At 34.4% G+C, this 19,360-nt stretch overlaps 1 protein-coding gene across 2 annotated transcripts in view; it reads left to right on the top strand.

Annotated features, from left to right (window-relative positions):
• The window catches only part of MAP3K20 (mitogen-activated protein kinase kinase kinase 20), a 187,863-nt gene that overhangs the window by 94,300 nt on the left and 74,203 nt on the right, over positions 1 to 19,360 (top strand). For both annotated transcript variants that reach the window (XM_044669786.1, XM_044669787.1), the window contains exons 7-8: positions 7,933 to 8,019; positions 12,650 to 12,724. In XM_044669786.1, the coding sequence (XP_044525721.1) occupies positions 7,933 to 8,019; positions 12,650 to 12,724 (162 nt within the window). The remainder of the gene's footprint in view (positions 1 to 7,932; positions 8,020 to 12,649; positions 12,725 to 19,360) is intronic.

The following is a 19,360-nucleotide window of genomic DNA, read 5'->3' as shown; positions in this document are numbered from 1 at the left end:
GTATTCGTCAAATTAGGAATAATGTCATGTGGCCAGATAGAACATTTCAGGGGGCCACATCTGACTTGCGGACTGTAGTTTGCCCATCACTGGTCTAGAAAATACTGAGAGATAAATAAGAGCTAAATGTTCTCAAAATGATCCTTTAACCCAGTTTTCTAGCTCCCTCAAGTAGTTCCTATTCTTTTGGCTGAAGTGTTCAATCCTCACACTTTTTTCTCTTTGCTTCTTATACATATTTGCATAAGTACATACATTTGAGTATTCATAGCTTTACATTTTGAAGGTAAAGACTGAATATAGTATTGAAAAATCCAGTCAGTATTTTAGTAATTCAGTTCACCAAGCACTTATGGGGAGCTTGGAATCCCCTTCTCAAATCCTGATTGACCACTCAAGAGCACATTCATTGGTCATAAAGAAAATTAACCTTGTTGCAAAATAGCCTCATTATGAAAATGAAACTTTCAAAGCCTAATATTTTCCAGGGACCTTTGTATGAGATATAAAAGTCTGCTTTCCTTCATTTGAATTGGACTCTAAATGCTGATAAATGAAAACAAATACTTCAGATGTAAACTATGAAGACTTTAGGAAAAAACATTGTGTTCAAATAAGGAAACACATTCCATCTTGTTAGCATGGTGGGGGACAATATGTTCAGAATGTGGGTTACCCTGTCAATTCCATATTTCCTATGTTTACTTATAAAGAGCTGAATTGGACATTATTGGGGTGGGGCAAGGAGTAAGGGGAACATACAGAAAAATGACTATCCTGCAAAAGGCATCAATAATTTTTTTTTTAGGGAGCAGCTAGATGGCTCAATAGATTGAGAGCTAGGCCCAGAGATGGAAGGTCCTGGGTTCAAATATAGCTGCAGAGACTTCCTAGCCTTGTGAACCTGGGCAAGTTATTTAACCCCCATTGCCTAGCCCCTATGGCTCTTCTGCCTTAGAACCAACACATAGAAGTGGTAAGGGTTAAAAAAAATTTTTTTGAAAGATTCTGTTAATAAAATTTAGGCTCTTCCCTTATATCTTTCTCTTACCCCTGCCTTTTTTTTAAAATGGACTTTTATTTGCAAACCTTTCTATGACTATACATGTTGCATTTACTATGGAAAAGAAAAGCTTTTCCAGTCAAGTGACTCAGCACTATTCATGACTAGAGAGACTTAAACTTCACCCAGGAGTCAGATAGAATTTAGGAAGATCCTCGGATAGATATCGTCTCAAAATTACAGAATCTTATTTTGGGACTAGCCTTACCCCTGTTTTTCCCATTGGGAGATTTAATAAATACTTAACAAATTACTCCAACATGCAGTTTACCAAGATTAAAGCAAACATTCCACCTACTCTCTCTAGCGTTTCCAATCCATATTCTAAACAGATGTCCCTCTTCAAAATCTGCCTCACACACTCAGCCCCACACCCACACACATAGGCATACATATTCACACTCCTCACATTCTTTTGGAGACCAATTCTGTTCACAAGAAAATATTCTCTTGACTAGTGTAGATACAGAAATGCTCACAGACTGACTTTGTTTGTTCTAAAGCAGCCATTGCTATTTTAAAGTCTTGAAGAGCATCACTTAAAATGTCTGGTTATTCTTGCCTAAGAAGCTGCTTCAGCAGAATCCCATTCAGAGAGTATTTCATAGATTGAATTTAATTATAGGCAAGGGTGTTTACTTTTCTCAGGCCCTTTCATAGTCCAAAGCATTTGCAATGACCTAAGCAAATACCCCAGGAGTCACGGTTTTTAAGCAGGAAAAGAGAAAGCAGAAGGAAGAGTTTCCTGACTCTATCTAAAGTCACCTACAAAAAAAGATATTCTAATCTAAAAAGTAAAGCTGGGGATTGCAGTTGGGTAGGGAGAATGACAGGTAGAAGTAAGATGCCGATGGATTTTGTGGCGAGCGTGATCTTGTCGGCATCGATACCTTTAGTAATGAGCCATTCTTGGGAGGGAATATTTGCCAGGATAGCAAGTGAATGTTCCTAATTCTTCAGAAAGTGAAGTGAACCTCCAAGATTATCAGGAAAGTTTTCGTTTATCTCAATTGCCTACGGTAGCGTTGTTCATTCAAGTTTGTGTTGTTTTCATTCGCATCCAACTCTGTGACCCCGTGGACCACAGCTATTCATGGAGCTTTCTTGGCAAGGATACTGTATTGGTTTGCCAATTTCTTCTCCAAGGTATCTTCTTCATTTAAAAAAAAAAGGTACTTATTAATTGCCTACAAGATACTGGGCACTTTACTTTGTGCTGAGGATTCAGAGACAAAAATAAAACAGTCCATGCCCTCGAGGAGTTTGCATTCCATAGAGGGAAATAATACACATATAAATGAATGCCAAATAAGTGAAAAATCAATATAACATCTTTCTTTACATTTTCCTTTGTTTCTTGTCCTTAAAGCACTGAGTGTAAAAACTCCACTAAGAGGCATTAATTAAGGGGAAGAATTTTCTGAATTAGTGAGAAATCTGGATTATTATATATTTTAAATGTCTATGGCAATGTACAATTACCATAGTTTTCATATATTATAGATCCTTCTGAGACATTAAGCAGGCAAGATTCTTGTAAAAGCAATATCTAATTGCCCATAATAAAACTAAAAAAATTAGGACTATCTTTTTAAATAAATGTTAGAAATAAACATTTATATATATATACATATATATATATCTAGAAATAAAAAGCAAATATATTTCAATATGCTATGTTAGGTTTCTATTTTATGGAGATTCAGCTTGGAACAGTGAAAAGAGAATTGGCTTGAAAGCCAAGAAGACCTGAGTTTGATTCCACCAATGATGCATACTATCTTTGTGGCTCTAGGCAAAGGCTTTTAATCTTTCATGTCTCTGGGCCAGTGGTATCAAACTCAAGTAGAAACTGGGGCCAATAAATCATGCAGAAGGATCCCTAGGACCACATGTTGACTTAGAAAACATTATCTATGTTTTACTGTATTTTTATTTATTTTGTTAAATATTTCCCAGTTAGAGTTTAATCCGGTTCAGCTACAATCTGCTCTAGGCAAGTCTCTGTAAGACTTTTAAGTTATAAGGAAGGTGGTGGACCTGATTTAATAAGGGGAAGTTACCTCACCTGGAAGGTTGCCTTTATTGATAAAATGACAGGTCTAGTCCCTATCCTTTATAAACTAATTTAAACAAATCCCCTATAATCGTATTTAAATGTCTCCTCTAATTTTCAAACAAAATCATTAACAAGCATTTATTCAATAAAACTCTTAGCCAGTGCTAGATACTGTGCTAGCACTGGTGAAACAAGTACAAACAGAAAGATAATTCCTGCCCTAAAGTAGCTTACATTCAGCGGGAAGGGGGGAAAATGGAGGAAGATATCAAATCAAAGGAAGCTGAAGAGGTATATGGCCAGGTACCAGGGAAAATGAGAGGGAAATTGTAGAGAAATTACTAGAAAACTGAAGAGATATCCAGAAGAGTTAGGAGGATAGCTTGGAGTAGAATAACAATATAGCTGGCCTTCACTGCCCTTCTTAGAATGTAAGCCCTTAAAGGAAGTCCAGGGTAGAATGAACTTCCAGGGTGAAGAGTTTTCTGGGGCATCGTAGAAAAAAATATTAGGAGAGTTAGGAGTATTAGGCATGGAGAAGAATAATTAAATCTATCCCCAATAATCTTACAGAAGAGTTAAAATCAATTGGCTTATGTATATAACCCAGACTGAATTGCTTGTCAACTCTGGGAGGGGGGGGCAGGAAGAAGGGAGGGAGACAACATGAATTATATAACTTTGGAAAACTTATGTGGAAATTTATCATTAAAATAAAGAAAATTATAAAAAGAACATGCAAAACTCTACAAAAATGAATTGGATTTGGGGGAGCAGAGAGTAGAGATTTATTTCCACCTTGCCTTAGACCCCTGAAATCTGTCTCCTAGATATGAAAATAATCTGGCAGCAGGCAAATATTAATAAGATTATATTCAAGTGCCTCAGCCCTTCTCTCCTCTCCCCACATCACAGAAGGCATCATCCGATATATATATATGTATATGTATATATATATATGTATGTGTATATGTATGTGTATATGTATATAATATGTCTTTTGTGTTTCTTTTTATCAGTTCAGTGCCTGGAGGTGCCATTCACAAGTTATTTTTCAAGTATTAAATCTGTAACTGAATAAAATGTTCTCTTGGTTCTACTCACTTTCTGTTCATTATCTCATGTAGTGCTTTCCAAGTTTTTAAAAAATTAGCCTGCTAATTGTTTCTTATGGTGCAGTAGTATTCATCACCATCATATATCACAATTTATTTAGCCATTTCCCAGTCGATGGATATTCTCTCAATTTCCTGTTCTTTGTCACCACAAAGAGAACTGCTATAAATATTTTGCAACAAAAAGGTTCTTTTCTTTTTTTCTCTGATCTCCTGTGAAACATATATATTTATACATAATGGTATATACATAAGTCTTAAAATATGTTATGTTTATCATAGAGGAATGGTGAGTAAATAACTCAATGATCCTACCCCTTTTCAAGTAAACCATAGCAAGTGATTTTTCCTTAATCAACAAATAACATTTCTTTAAGAAACTAAACAAGATATATGATCAATAAACACTCATATAGATGTTTATGTGTTTTATATATGATGATAATTCTAAAAGTAAGAAGAATGAATCTTCAAGTCACCCCTTGAAAGGCCCCTTTGGGATTAAGAGGAAGTGTTGATTCTTTTATCTGGTGTCCTTTACAGAAAAATGGACTTTGATTAGAGAGAAAGAGCATTCTATAGTCCTTCTAAGAACTGTCAGGTCTTCTTTTTTTCCACTAAAAAATCAAAAACTTCCCAAATAACTTTTGGGAGAGATTATATATTAGGAACTTCTAACGCACAACAAACTTTGAAAACAAAGTTACTTAAAGAGAAAAAAACACCAACCTTGATTGTCTGTGATCCATGTTTCAGAAAGCCATTGCTCAGTTCATGACTTCTCTTTGTTGCTAAAAGGAAAAAGTAGAGAAAATAAGCCATTTTCTTCCCAAACCATCATTCCCTAAACCAAAAGTAAAATTTTTTTCTAAGCAAAAATTATTTCAACAGCTCTAATAACCTCATTCTTTATGGAAAGTGAGATGGAAAAAAACTTTCTGAAGAGGAAGGTTTCCATACTATTTGGGCAGCAGAGGATGAGGTTGTAAAGGTTGTAAAGAATCAACTTTAGGGTAGATATTTAAGCTTGTTATTAACCATAGAAATTCATCTATTTTCCTATGATCTCAGAATCTCTAAGAATACTGAAAGATGAAAAAAGTTTTCCTTTCCTCCATAGAGTCACTAAAAGGATCTGATATAGCTTTTTTCCAGATTGAAGTAGAGCCTCAGCTAGTTTCTTGTGGGGTTTGATGGTGGCAGAATGGAGAATGGTGTCCTGAGGTTATTGTCAAACTTGGCCAGATAGCTTTACTACAGATACATACTAATAATTGAATCTTTTAGACTCCTGAAAGTCTTCCTAGACATTGTTTCTCAACCTTGTTCTGACACTTGCAATTTGTGTAGAGGTCTGAAAAATCTATGAGGCTGTCATGTGTTAGGAACTCAAGCTAAGAAATCACAGATATGCTGGTATTAGAATTTAACTAAAGACATCATTGAGGAATTTAACTAAAGACAGAACACTGTGATTAATGGTTCAATTCCTGATTGTTTTACATCTATCCTAGTCCTAGAATGACTGCATGTCTAAGAAGAGAGAATTTCTTTTAAAAGTTTTGTTTTCCCCAAATCCCAAGAATAAATTCAGCAAGCATTTATTATTTATTGAATGCCAGCAATGTTCCAGATGCCACACCAGGTGCCTGGAATACAAAGAAAAACAAAACAGTCCCTGACCTCAAGGAGCTTACATTCCATTAGACAGAGAAATATAACTAACATGAAATTGAGTTTTTGGAAGTTGACCAATTAGGTATGTTTGCATATGGATGCACATCAATATTTTTTTAAAAAATAATTTGATCTAAAAATTATTTGTTATGATCTCAAAATCTCAAAATTATCTCAAAATGTTATTAGCTGAGTTTTCACTTGAAGTTTGTTGTATGTAAGATGGTCCTAGAAAAAAAGGCCAAAGGCTTTTTCTGAATATTTGGTGGTGCAAGGCTTTTAATTTATTCTGAGCTGATTCCTTTGCCCATTCTATACAGGAATATTAAATCATTTCATGCATGTACTCTTCCTATTCCTTATATTCCTGAGTCTTACCACCAGTTGAGTGGTAATTGGGATAATAAATTGAGGGGTTTTATTTTTTTCTCCCTTTTACCCTTTACCTTACCCTATTCTACTTCATATCCCCTGTGCATACTGTTAGGCTAGACAGAAGTGATTTGGATATGTCTTCTTATTCTTCTCTTGTCCTTAAAATATTGGATAAAAATGCCCTTTCTAAGATACTCCTACCTTTCCTAATAAGCTCTGTGACTCAAATAGAATTATTCAGTAGCTCTTCTGAAGAAGCATCTCACACACTTGATTAAAAGCCCAAATATGCTTCAGTGGATTTTTTTTTCCCTGCTTGAACAGCATCTGCCAATTTCCCTGGTTTTCTGCTAATTACTTTCAGTATTAGCCAGAATTCATTCAACAGGATGTGCTTGAATAAGACTGAGTACTGGCTAAGGCAACATTGGGCATAGACTTAGAGGATGCTGCTTAGAGCCTTTGCCTGAGTGATGTCTAATGCTCAATCAGTATTCTTTTTATTTAAGAAAAGAGTACATTTTAGGACATGTGATAGAACAGTAGAAGTCAAAACCACTGAGTTCTCTTGTTTCTACAACCAATTCCATGTATATGGAAAACAAAAATTACAGTTTTGCCACCATATCACTTGCCTTTTTTTTAAAACCTCAATTTGCCCTTCTGTAAAGTGGGCCTGATTCTTGAGGTACTAGGAGCCTTAATTATTTTGATTGCTGTCAAAGGAAAAAGTAGAACTACTTGATATCTCAACCTCCCATTACTTAGCCTTAGGAACCATTCCAAAATTGAGCTATTGCTTTCAGCACTCTTGACTTCATATGCTTAGGAAGTCTTATTCAGAAGCTCAGTCATTTCTGAGGAAGTAGAATAGTAGCTATAAGAATAGAGGATCTATCCATAGGGAAATAAAAGGTTTTATGATTTTTTTAATTTAGTATGATAAAAGATGTTATAGATAGAGGAAAGTGAAAATGTTAATATCCCACATAGACCAGTCACTAAGAGGATACATCTCAGCTAGAGATATCTCCCAAATTGGAAACCTAAAGGTTGTACTCTTTTGGGTGCTGCCATTTTGGGTTAAGTATTTTGGCATGAGAATGGATTTTGATCAAAACACATTTAAAGAGACCTTTACTAAGCCTTTAAAATGTATGTTGGATTTGTATTGGATTGTTACGTCTTTAAAACATACATCAGATGTTGAATGATTGTCTGATAAAGCTACCTCTCAATGTCTGGGTGGGGGGTGATGAGGTAGAGATGGGAAGAATATATTGCTTTATAAATACCAAGTTAGCAAACACAAAATCCAATTTAGGGGAATGAATGAAAAATTATAGTAGATTGAATTATGATGAAGATGCTCACTCAATCCATTGGTTTGCTAAAATCTTTAAGTCCTCTAACTCTTTATGTTCCTATTTCTAAATCCAAATTTCTTTATAAAGAAAAGGAGAGGAGCAATATAAAAATGTTTAGAGGCAATCTTATTTATGCATATGCATGTGTGCTCAAGTTTTTATAGATGGGATCTGACATGCTGGTAATTGGTTACAGATATATGCTATGCCAAGTTTCAATAATATACCAGAAATACAAAGTACAGGAATAAAAATTATATATATTTTTTGTTCCAGGTTCTCTGGGAGATGCTAACAAGGGAGGTCCCCTTTAAAGGTTTGGAAGGATTACAAGTAGCTTGGCTTGTAGTGGAAAAAAACGAGGTAAGACTACGTTTCTACATTCAGGTACATAGATCAGAAAACAGTATTGGGGTTTTGCAAAAGACTTTTTCATCTTCTTCAAATTGAAAGTAAGTTCACGCTTATGGAAAGATTAGCAGTAGGAGCTAACACAAAGGGTCAAAGTGATGTTATTCCTCATGAATGGACCCTTTACATCTAATTGTTGCAGCTTCACGTCGTGATGCTGTAGATCAAAAATTGTACAAGTACTGTACTAGTTTCTCAGTCTCAATTGTAAAACCTAGGGGTTTGTTCTTAGTGATGAAAGAAGCCATTGCGTCCAAGGTAGGGGAACAGTTTAACTCCATCTCCTGCGTTTAGGACATCTTTTTACTGGCCGGGAGTTGATCTATCTGTAAGAGACCTTCAGCTACTTCAACTTAACTCTCCCAGCAGGAGTCACTATAGTACAAGAAACTGTCGCTTAGATGAGAATTTCAAAATAAAAGAAGAAAAAATAGTTTCAAAAAAGGGGAAAAATTACAGTTTTGCCACCTACGTTCACCACGACATTGAAGATGAGCTCCTCACTGGAATTGGCGAGGCAGTGGCATAACTGTTCCCTTCTTCACGCAGAGCCTTTCCATTTCAAAAGGACTTCAGTGGCGTAAACACCGTTTGTGCTGTGTCCCCAGCCTTGCTTTTCTTCTTTCCACAAATTGAGGCTTTCAGTTAGTTGGACCTATGAGCCTACATCAGAGAACATGGTACATTCATATCAAAGGGAGCAACTACATTTTGAAAAGGTTTAAAATTGTGACTGAAACGTACAGCCATGGAAATTCTCAGCATAAGGATGAAGCATTCAATATCAAGGTATTATGGGAACGTAGATAACCTTATGGAAGCATGCCATTGTCTTTGCAGTACAATATAGTTTTATTTCATGTAACGTCATCATTATCAGATCTTCTCTAACCAAGTGACTAAAGCAACTTTAGAGTAAATTAACAAATAGCCAAAAAAAGAGGAAGATTTGGGATTAGCACACTTCAGACTTTAAAAACATGCTTTAAGTGTATTAGATTGATTCTTATTCTCCATGCACTTGCAGGAAGAAGTTAGAATAAGTCAAAAAAAGTACTGTTGACTGGTAGTATCCAAGCTTCTATCTCTTAAGAAACTTAATTCAGGAAAACTCTGATAATTTGTCCTTGACAGTCATTGGAGATGGCTAAAGTTTTCTGGTTCTCTAATTAAATGGGGGAGGGGGAGATATTTGCTGATTACAAGAAAGGAAAAAAAACCTTAAAATTAATTTGTGGTTGAGAATGTGTCTTTATTGTTGTTGAATAAAGAATTTTCAGCTTTAATTAAATGTAATGTTATTTTCTGGCATACCATTAGCTAAGTAGATAAGTGGTCACACTTTCACAAGAGAACTGACATCTTAAGCATGGTAGGATCTAATTGAGAAGCTCCACGGTTGAATCTTTGCTAGTGAGGTGGCTAGATGTTTGATACCGGCCTTACAAATGAGTGTGAAAAAATGACTGATGTTCAAAATGAAATGTAATCTCCTCTTTTTAACTTTTCTTGAGATAAATCAGAGAAAATATACTTCCAAGACTTAATGTGTTCTCCAAATATACACAGTACAAGAGAATGCTTGAAACCAGAAACAAATATTCCAACTGAAGAATGGTAAGGTGCAACTAAGAATCCGAAGCTTAGTCAAGACAATGGAGTAGTTGTAAGGAATTTGAAAGGCAATTTGAAAGCTGGCTTTGGAAAATTAACCCTAGAATTTGTGGATCAACATTTTTAAAAAGTCTCTTTAACCTTTCAAACTTCGTAGCAGAATTATGGAATAGTCATGCCCATATAATAAGTAGAAAATACCCTTATGTCACCAAGGTCCATTTCCAGTTCACTCATGTGTGAGCCATTGTTTACAAAGGTAGGAACGTGTTCAATATGGTTTGAGGTGAATGTGACTTCTAAGATTATGAGACAAATTCTGATACCCTATGTTAAGCAAATAAATGTATGTCAATCAAAGAAAGACTTTGGTTAAATTCTCTTAACAAGACGGAGGGAAATTATTCTGTATAAAGATGTTTGTTTTCCTTCCTTTTCACACAATTAACTTAACCAAAATCATAAAACTCAAATTTTCAAATAATTTCCATGATCACCATTCAAAAGAAGGATAAGGATCTCATTAGACTACTAGAAGCAATCATTCTACTACATTAAGTTTTCCTATTGGTATATTATGAAAACACTTCAGAAGGGATGATTTTATTTCCTGTTGAAATTGAGACTCCACACCAGTGTTGCTTAATCTGAGGTACATGAACTTAAAAAAAATTTTGAAAACTGCATTTCAATGTAATTTGTTTTCTTTGTAGTCTTAGTTTATGTGATTAAAAACATTTAGTAACATACTGAGAAGAGAATGACCATAGGCTTCACCAGAATGCTAAAGGGGTCTATGGAACAAAATTTTTTTAAGGGTAAAAATCCCTTCTTAAATTAAAATAAATAAAAAGGGGTCTATGGAACAAAATTTTTTTAAGGGTAAAAATCCCTTCTTAAATTAAAATAAATAAAATGTATGGAGTTCTCTGAAAACCTAAAAAAGATTCTACATGAAATACATTAAACTAATGTATACAGGAAATGAGGTCCAAAGTAATGCTGAATAATCACAGAATTCTTCAAAGGGCCTAGCAAGCAGGAAATTGATTGGGCATTACTAAGAAGTTCAAGTTTGTAACAAATTTGGAAATCCACTCTAGTCATTTTAATGAGATTGAACCAACGACTCATTCAGAATGTTATGACAATATAATCCCTGCTTTATAAATATTTAACTTCTTGCTTACTTTAAAGTATGTTTAACCCAAACAGAAGACTTACCAATCATATTTAAGATAGATCTCATAAAACTTAGTCTTCTGCTTTGGGGTACATTTCAGAAAAAAAATTGAGCAAATTTTGAAATATGTATCTTTAGAGATTCATTCTAAAAAAGGCACAACAATTTTGGAGAAATATTCCTAAATGAATGTTTAAGAATACATTTTAACTTACAATCTGAATACATTTTAATTTGTTATAAACATTAAAGTTTTTATTAGTATTGTAAGCATGGTTCTAAAACATTATTTCAAAATCCTTTTAAATGTATTATAGACATCTCTAGAAATGTGACATGTCTTTAGGTTTTTTTCAAAGCTACTTAAAGCTTCTAAACTAAGTATAAATATAAAATATCTGATTCCAGATTTATCCAGTCCTTCCAAATGTCAGTTTTCTTTAAAAAAGCGAGTCATATCTATATATCTATGTATTACCTCTTACATAACTAGCTAAAAAGTTAATATAATTAATAAATGATATGTTCTGTTCCTCATCTTTTCAGGCACTAGAAGAATAATAGATATTAGCATTGTCATGCCAAGTTAATTTTAAAAATAATGTTTTAAAGTTAACATTTCTACTTGAGTGAATTAAAATATTCATTTAAATTATAATTAGACAGTATATATTATTTATTTTATGTGGTTTTTTCCCTTTATAAATAGCTTACATTTTTTAAAAAGAAAAGTTAAAATATCCAACTGTTTAGCGTTCTCTGCATGTTAAATTATGTTGGGTTTTTTCAAGGTAGAATTTAATAAATCTTATTCTTCCTTGCTTGCAAATTGTCAAGATTAGAACATGTATAACTATCTTGGCATGCCCTCTGATAGAACAGGAATTTCTTTCTTTTTATTGTTGTAAGTTTTTAAAGATTATCTTTAGCTAGATATAGGCCACCAACTTGTTGCTGATAAAAAGCAACACCCCACCCCAGCCCCCATTTTATAGCTTCTACCAAGTCTCACTGAGTCCATTATTTAAAATTTGGATTCAGAAGATCCCTTTTGTAAAACACACAATAGAGCTCTTTCATAGCTCTGGAACAGAACTGGTCTTCTTGACATAGGCTATAACTGTATTATATTAGATTTTCATTGTATGCAATTGTTATATTTGGGGAGATACGATTTGACCCAGAGTATGTCCCAAATGATGTAATAGTGAATGAAGCTATAATGGGCTTCTCTTGTCCTGGTTTTCCTGGCCAGATCTTTAGTGTGTCTACATATACTGCTGAAAAAAATGTGTAGTTCTTTAAATTTATCTCTTTGATCTCTCAGTCTGAAGATTCCCCCTCAGCCCACCTCCCCACTGCCATACTCTTACTGCAAAAAACCAACCCGATTTCCTTGCTGTCTGGCTCATTCCCTTATGGTTTGTAACACTATCAGTGGCCTGAAGAGATGCAGTGAAAGAGCTGTGGGTTTTATTTTCAGTGTTGATGTAAGTTCCAACTTACCCACACTCTGGATTCTTTCAGACCTGTCATAGTTTCTTTTAGACTTGCTCTTATGTTCACTTTTATTTGTTGGATTTTACCTGGTACCCTACTGTGATTTAAGTGGGGAGGAGAGATTTATATAAAGTACAATTGTTATGAATCTTTTTCTAGTCTAGATTAATAGTAGTTTTACATTGCAGATCTTGCTCAAGCTACTGTTCACTTTTTAAAAATAGCTTTAGTTAAATCAGACGTTCTTTGCTCTTAATTAACCAGTAAATCCTGTTTCTAATGCAGAGATTAACCATTCCCAGCAGTTGCCCCAGAAGCTTTGCTGAATTGCTCCATCAGTGTTGGGAAGCTGATGCTAAGGTATGTTAAGTGTTAATGATTTTAAGTGTTTTGGGGTTTAGTTTTTACATTTGATAATGCAGATAATATCCCTAGCTCTTCATCAACTAGGCAAAGCTAAAGTGTTGTTACTGTTGGAATCTAAGCCCCAGACTAGTCAAATTATTTGTTCATTCTGCCGTGCTGCATTTTGACGTCGAGGAACCGTATCTTTGGTTCTCTCTTTCTTAAAATTCTCAAGTCAGAATTCTGGACTGCTAGTCAATCAAACCTTTGTAGTCTCTCTCACATTCTCTTGTTGAAGAAACAGAAAGCAAGAAAGGTAAGAATTGGGACTAACCACTGACTGGTTCTACTATCTTTTCTATAAGTCAACTTCTTTCCTTACAACTTTCAGTATCTATCAGTGTCTTAAGGAGATGTCTGTGAAATTAAATAGTTAAGTATCAAAATCTACTAAGAACACTGTAAATGAAAGGCTGTCATTTGAAACAGAGTTGACATGCTAAACCACTAAACCTTTAAGTGATTGAGCTTGCCATCATACAACTAGCTGGCCTTTAATAGAATACTCATATTCCATACAATATTGCCCAGATGAATATTTCACAGTAACCTCTTCAATACATTATAAACAAATCCTCCTTGGTCACAAACCCACTATGATGCTTTTGCATTTATGACATTTTTCCTATTAAACTCACTGCCTCCTATGATGTTGTTTTATCTAACAATATGTCTTCTCAGAATCAATGAAATCATATGGGGATGTGCCCAATTATGATTATTATTCCATTGGGTTTTTGTCTCAGTGGTTTAAAAAACATGTTAGAATTTAATTTGGTAACTTCTAAGTAATTACCCAACCAGAATTTATTAATCATGTACTGTCTACCAGGCACTGTAATAGGTACTGAGGACCCCAAAGCATAAATAAGGTAGTCTTCTCAGTTCTCAAGGAACTTATGTTCTATTGTAGTTAGTTAATAAGCATTTGTTATGTGCCTTCTATGAACCAGCCACTGTGCTAAGGGCTGGGGATGTAAAAGAGCTCACAGTCTAATGAGGGAAGCAACATACAAATAACTATGTCCAAACAAGCTATGGGCAGGATAAACTAGAGATAATGGAGTGAAAGTACTAGAATTAAAGAGATCAAGAAAGACTTCCATAGATAGTGGGATTTTATCTAGGACTTAAAGGAAGCCAGAGAAGCCTGAAGGCAGAGATGAGGAGAGAAACCATTCCAAGTATGAGAAACAAGCAGAGAAAATGCCCAGAACTGAGAGCAAAAATGACCATTTAGCAAAAATGACTAAGACCCTTGTATTCTTTGCTATTTATCCATTTTAACAGTAAATGGTAAAACAGTAAAAAAAAAAACTAGCATGACTAGTCTATATCATGAATATTATGTCTGGATATGCTATCACTGTTTCCCCATATATTTGTCCAATTTGACATTTTGACAGTATTTTTTGTATTTTTCCACTCAAGATTTTTTTCTGTTGCTTTTTTTCAGGGTTTATGACACCAAGAGAGTTAAATTTTTTAATATTTATTCTCATTTTATGTATCATTTTATTTTGCAGATCTTTGTAACTAGTCACTTTGCGAAAAAAAATTTTGGTCTTGAATGTGAAATCTTTTGATTTCTTAGAGAAAATCCATGCAATATTGTGTTGGACTGAATATAGGCCATAGAAATCTGACCTATATAAACTTAAGTGGATCTGTAATCTATAATATTTTCATCTATGTACACAGATAAATGTGTGGAAATATATTTTATATATATGTATACATATATATATATATATATATAATTTTAGGGTTTTTTTTCTTGTTGAAAAGATTTCATTTTTGGACATGCCCTACATATTTAGGGCAGTCTACATTTGGAGCAATTATGGATCAGCACCTCTATATGATTTAGGATTTGAATTTTAAGGATTTATTGTGAACATATATAATCATGCAACTGTAGCAGAGAATGTCTAAGCCATAGTAATCTGAGGAATAAGGACCAAAGGATTATTTTTCATTTTCAACTCATATAATATTCAAAGTAAATTTTTAGAGGTTTTTGCTTGTTTCCTACCTCTCTGACATTTTATTATGCTAAAAAGGGTGAAGGGAGTTACATTTATCATCAATGCTTTTGTTAACAATTACATGGTCTGAACTAAACTCACTACTTTTCTACATAAATTTGCTTTAGTCAATCTATTAATTGTCTTAAACTTGTCTTGGATTTTCTTAATGCCTCTGTATCATTTCCTCTTTCCTCACCCAACTCTCTGTGCTTATCTGACTTCCTTCAGGGCATAATTGAAGACCCATCTCTTTTTTTTTTTAATTTAAATTTAAATTTTTTTAATTTTAATTTTGAATATTTTCCCATAGTTACATATTTCATGTTCTTTCCCTCTCCCCCAACCCCCCCCAACCCCCTTAGTTGATGCACAATTCCACTGGGTGAAGACCCATCTCTTAAATGGGATCCTTCTGGAATTTTCCTAGCTGTCCAGTTAGCTATCTGTCCTAAACACCTTATTGTCTATATCATATTATATTTTACCTTGTAATATTATTTATATTTTTATGTGTATGCCTACTTCACTGCTAAACAGTCACAAGCACTGAATGGTGTCTTATACTTTGCACAAAATCCATTAGGTACTCAGTATATATTAATTGAATAGCCACACTAATCATATTCCCTAAAATTCAGAGTTGTGCATTCACCACTTCCCTCTGAGGCTGAAATTCATTAACAGTTCAACCAATGGACAATAGTCTATGATGAATAATGTTTTCACATGTAGCCAGCAGACCAAAGGTAACCCACAACAGTTCTGAGTATGACCCAAAACAGTTTACAATATAATTACAATCTCATTTTAATGTGTTAATGTATTAATAAAAAGAAAAAAATGTGAAAACAAGTATGAGTTTCTATGCCAATATTTCTTTAGGGATCTTTATATACAGTTTGGTGACCCCTATTTCTATTTGAGTTTGATGCCACTGTGCTAGAGAGTGATTTAAACAGAAAATCCACTTCTTATTTGTGCCTATTTGGATAAACTACAGAGCCCATTTTTCTGAAAATGCCCTTCTACCTTTAAGCAGTTGCTAGTGCTTTTCTCTTTGAAAGTATCTTATATATACTTTATACACAACTACATATATACCCGTTGTCTTCTCCAATGGAATGTCACCTCCTTGGAGGCACCAATTATTTTACTGGCAGAGTACCTGGCTCAGTACTTGCCAGGCACAAAGCGAAGACTTAAGAAATGCTAATTAACTGATAAGAAGACATAAAAGATGTTGTTCTTAAGTAGGTATCAAATCATTCTAGTAATATGTCAGTGCGAGTTAAAATATAGCATTTTGAGCCAAATTAGTTAGAAACATGAATTTGAGACTAGGTGGGGTTTGTGAGCAAACCCAACATTTTAAAAAATGTAAATTCCTAAACCTTCCTAGAAGAGTTTTTGAAGCAATGTAGACCCAAATCAGATGGTGGTACCAGGGTGCATATAGTTAATGTTATTTCACTGATCCATATTTAGCAATCATAAGGTAGGTCTCAAGCAAATTCTAACTTTCCTATTGTGAGTTTAGGAGTAACAAGTTTAAAAAAATCCACCACAATTCCATCATGTTTCATGAAGTAGTTAAGAATAAAATACTGCTTCTCTCAGAGTTTGTGGGCTCCTGCTGGCTGCTTTTCTTCCTAAAAATCAAAATCCACTGCAATATCATAATTATTTCTTCTACAAATGAGTATAGCTTCACAAATATTATATTACACTTGATAAACAGTAGGAGAAAGTAAGATGATGCTAAAGATGAAAGGAAATAGTGTACATACTTCCTGGGCTTAGTTAAGTGACTCTTTCATTGTATGCCATTAGCTCTCAGTCTCAGGCCTATGCCATTTCATTGAGCTGCACCCATTGACTACTGGCAACTCATGTCAAAATAATTCACTTGAAAGAGTGGGATGATGTCTGGACTCCAAATGCTTGTCTTAGTTCTATTTTTTATTTCAGTGGAAATCTAAGAAATTGCCCATCTTAATAATGTAGGAAGTACTCAGCTCCCAAGAGAAAGAGGCACCTCAATACTGTTCCTACTTGTTTTTGTGCTCCCAAATTAAAATGCATGTTTTAATTGCTGCAACTGTAATTTGTTCAGAAATGGTGTAATTATGAGGCGTGATGGAGGGAGAATGTGCATCATCCTTTTATTATCTCTCTCCATTTTTGTTTTAACCTTTTGTCTCAACCTTGGCTAGGTCTGTCAAATGGAGTAGTATAGTCACTGCTCTCTAAAGAATCACATTTAACTGCTGCATTTTCAATTTTCAAGTGAACAGTACCATTCTTTTTTGTCTCCCAACCGTAAAAAAAAGCTGCAATGTAGAGCAAAGTTATGAACTTAGTATTATTTTGAAAGTTGTGGGATTTTTTTGTTTGGGTGGCTTAGTAATTTTCCCCCCCTTATACTAAGTAAAATATTTCCTACTGAGGTCCTCCAGTGTCTCATCATGGAATAAAAATGACCCAGGGTTCTTCATTTCTGCCTATTAAAATTAATATACATGCTAATTCCTCCAAAAGGTCCTTTCTTGGCTTTCCTATTGTTTAACATTACTCCTTTCCAACTACCTTGTATTTATTTTGTCCATACTTTTATATTTTTATGTGTACATACTGTCTACCCCCAATAGAATGTAAGCTCCTTGAGGAAAAGAGACTATGCCATCTTTTTCTTTGTATCTCAAATGCCAAATACAGCATTTGACACATAGTAAGTTTGCCTGCTACTACTTTAATGGTTAACAAATGGCTATTGAGGAAATTAACATTTTTATTAGGAGACCAGCCAAGCTGGCAAGGATTTGTTTCTTGTCTTAACACTAGCTTAGCTGGGTACTGAAAAGCTCATCACTAGAACATTGACTACTAGGTGCGGAATTTTTTTTTCAAGCACAGCAATTTATGTGGATTCTCAACTAGGTAAGAGGGTTATAGTTTGCTCAGCAAAAAAGAGTACTTATACCCATGAAATACAGGTCCTTGAGGTATTGGAGTAGGTAAAATGTAGAAACTAATAAGAGAAGCAGCTTGTTGTTCTAGGAGTATTTAATGTTGCCTCCACAAGTCATGGATTGGGCATGGATACTCTTTTGACCTGAAAAGAGCATCCTTTATTGACTTCCCAGAAATTTCCTAGTCTGGGACCAACCAAAAAAAGGGAAAGAACTTATGTTTCTTTTTGTAGATAATGGATTAGCAATTTAAAACCTAACCTAAATGCTTGTCTTCCCAGTAAGACTATCATAAGGACATCTTTGGTCTTCCTAATTGGTCTCCCATTTCGAATCTTTCTTCCTCACTAATTCATCCTCCATACAACTGTCAAAATAATCATCCTAAAACATAAGTCAGGCCATGTCATACTCTTGCTCAAAACCTTGGAATGACTCTCTTTTAGCTAAGGATAAAATTCAAAGGCTTCAGCTTTTGAAGACCTTCAGCAGCAAAGCCCCAACCAGCCTTTGCAACTTTATTTCGTGTCATTCTCCTTCATGCCTTCTATGCTATAGTACACATAGGTTAGTTGGACTATTTTCCAAATTTGACATTGCATCTTTTGCCACCACGCAAGCTATCTCCCATACCTGGAATAAATCATACCCCCTAAATCTATTTACCAGAATTTTTATTTTCTTTCAAGGCATAACTCATATACCACCTCCTCTGTGAGTCTTTCAGGAACATCCTAGTGGTTAATGAAATTACCTCATAGTCACCTTCTTTTTACATGCTCTATCCCTCCACCAGTAGAATGTAAGTTCCTTGAGGCCATGGATTGTTTTATATCTTCGTTTGTTTCCCAGTGCCTAATACAGTGTCTTGTACAAAGTAAGCATTGATTGAGTTGGTTTATTCTACCTTCTACAGTGAGCTGCTAATTGGTGCCTGTAGTCAGGTAGACTCATCTTCTTGAATTCCATTCTGGCCTCAGACACTTATTAGCTGGGCGACACCACGGGGCAAGACACTTAATCTTGTTTGCCTCAGTTTTCTTATCTGTAAAATGAACTTGGAGAAGGAAATGGTGAACTACTCCAGTATCTTTGCTAAGAAAAACCCCAAATGGGGTCATGAAGAGTAAGACACAAGAATAAAAAAAAACCCTGAACAACAAAAAAAAGTCTTCTGCAAGATATTTTTTCTGATCCTCCTTAATGCTGCCAATGTCTCTTAGACATTATCTCTAGTTTATCCTATGTATATCTTATTTGTATATAATTGTTTGCTTGAACATTGTTGTTTTGTTTGCATATACATTTGTACATAGTTGTTTGCTCATTAGACTTCAAATTCCTTGTGAAGAAGTAGGGTTTTGTTTTGTTTTGTTTTGTTTTTTTGCCTTTCTTTGAAGCTCCAGAGCTTAGCACAGTGCCTGGCACATAATAAATGCTTATTGACTTAACTGGTCTTTAAATTTGCCTTAGGTAAATGAGCTATCAAATAATTCTGAATTTCTATCATTACTAAAGAAGACATTGTGAAAAGACCATCTTTGGTCAATATCCATAATGAGGATTATTTTTTTAATTTAATTTTAATTAAA

This window comes from Gracilinanus agilis, chromosome 3 (genome assembly GCF_016433145.1).
Source record: "Gracilinanus agilis isolate LMUSP501 chromosome 3, AgileGrace, whole genome shotgun sequence".
Taxonomy (NCBI): domain Eukaryota; kingdom Metazoa; phylum Chordata; class Mammalia; order Didelphimorphia; family Didelphidae; genus Gracilinanus; species Gracilinanus agilis.
This window is presented reverse-complemented; position numbering and strand designations above follow the sequence as displayed.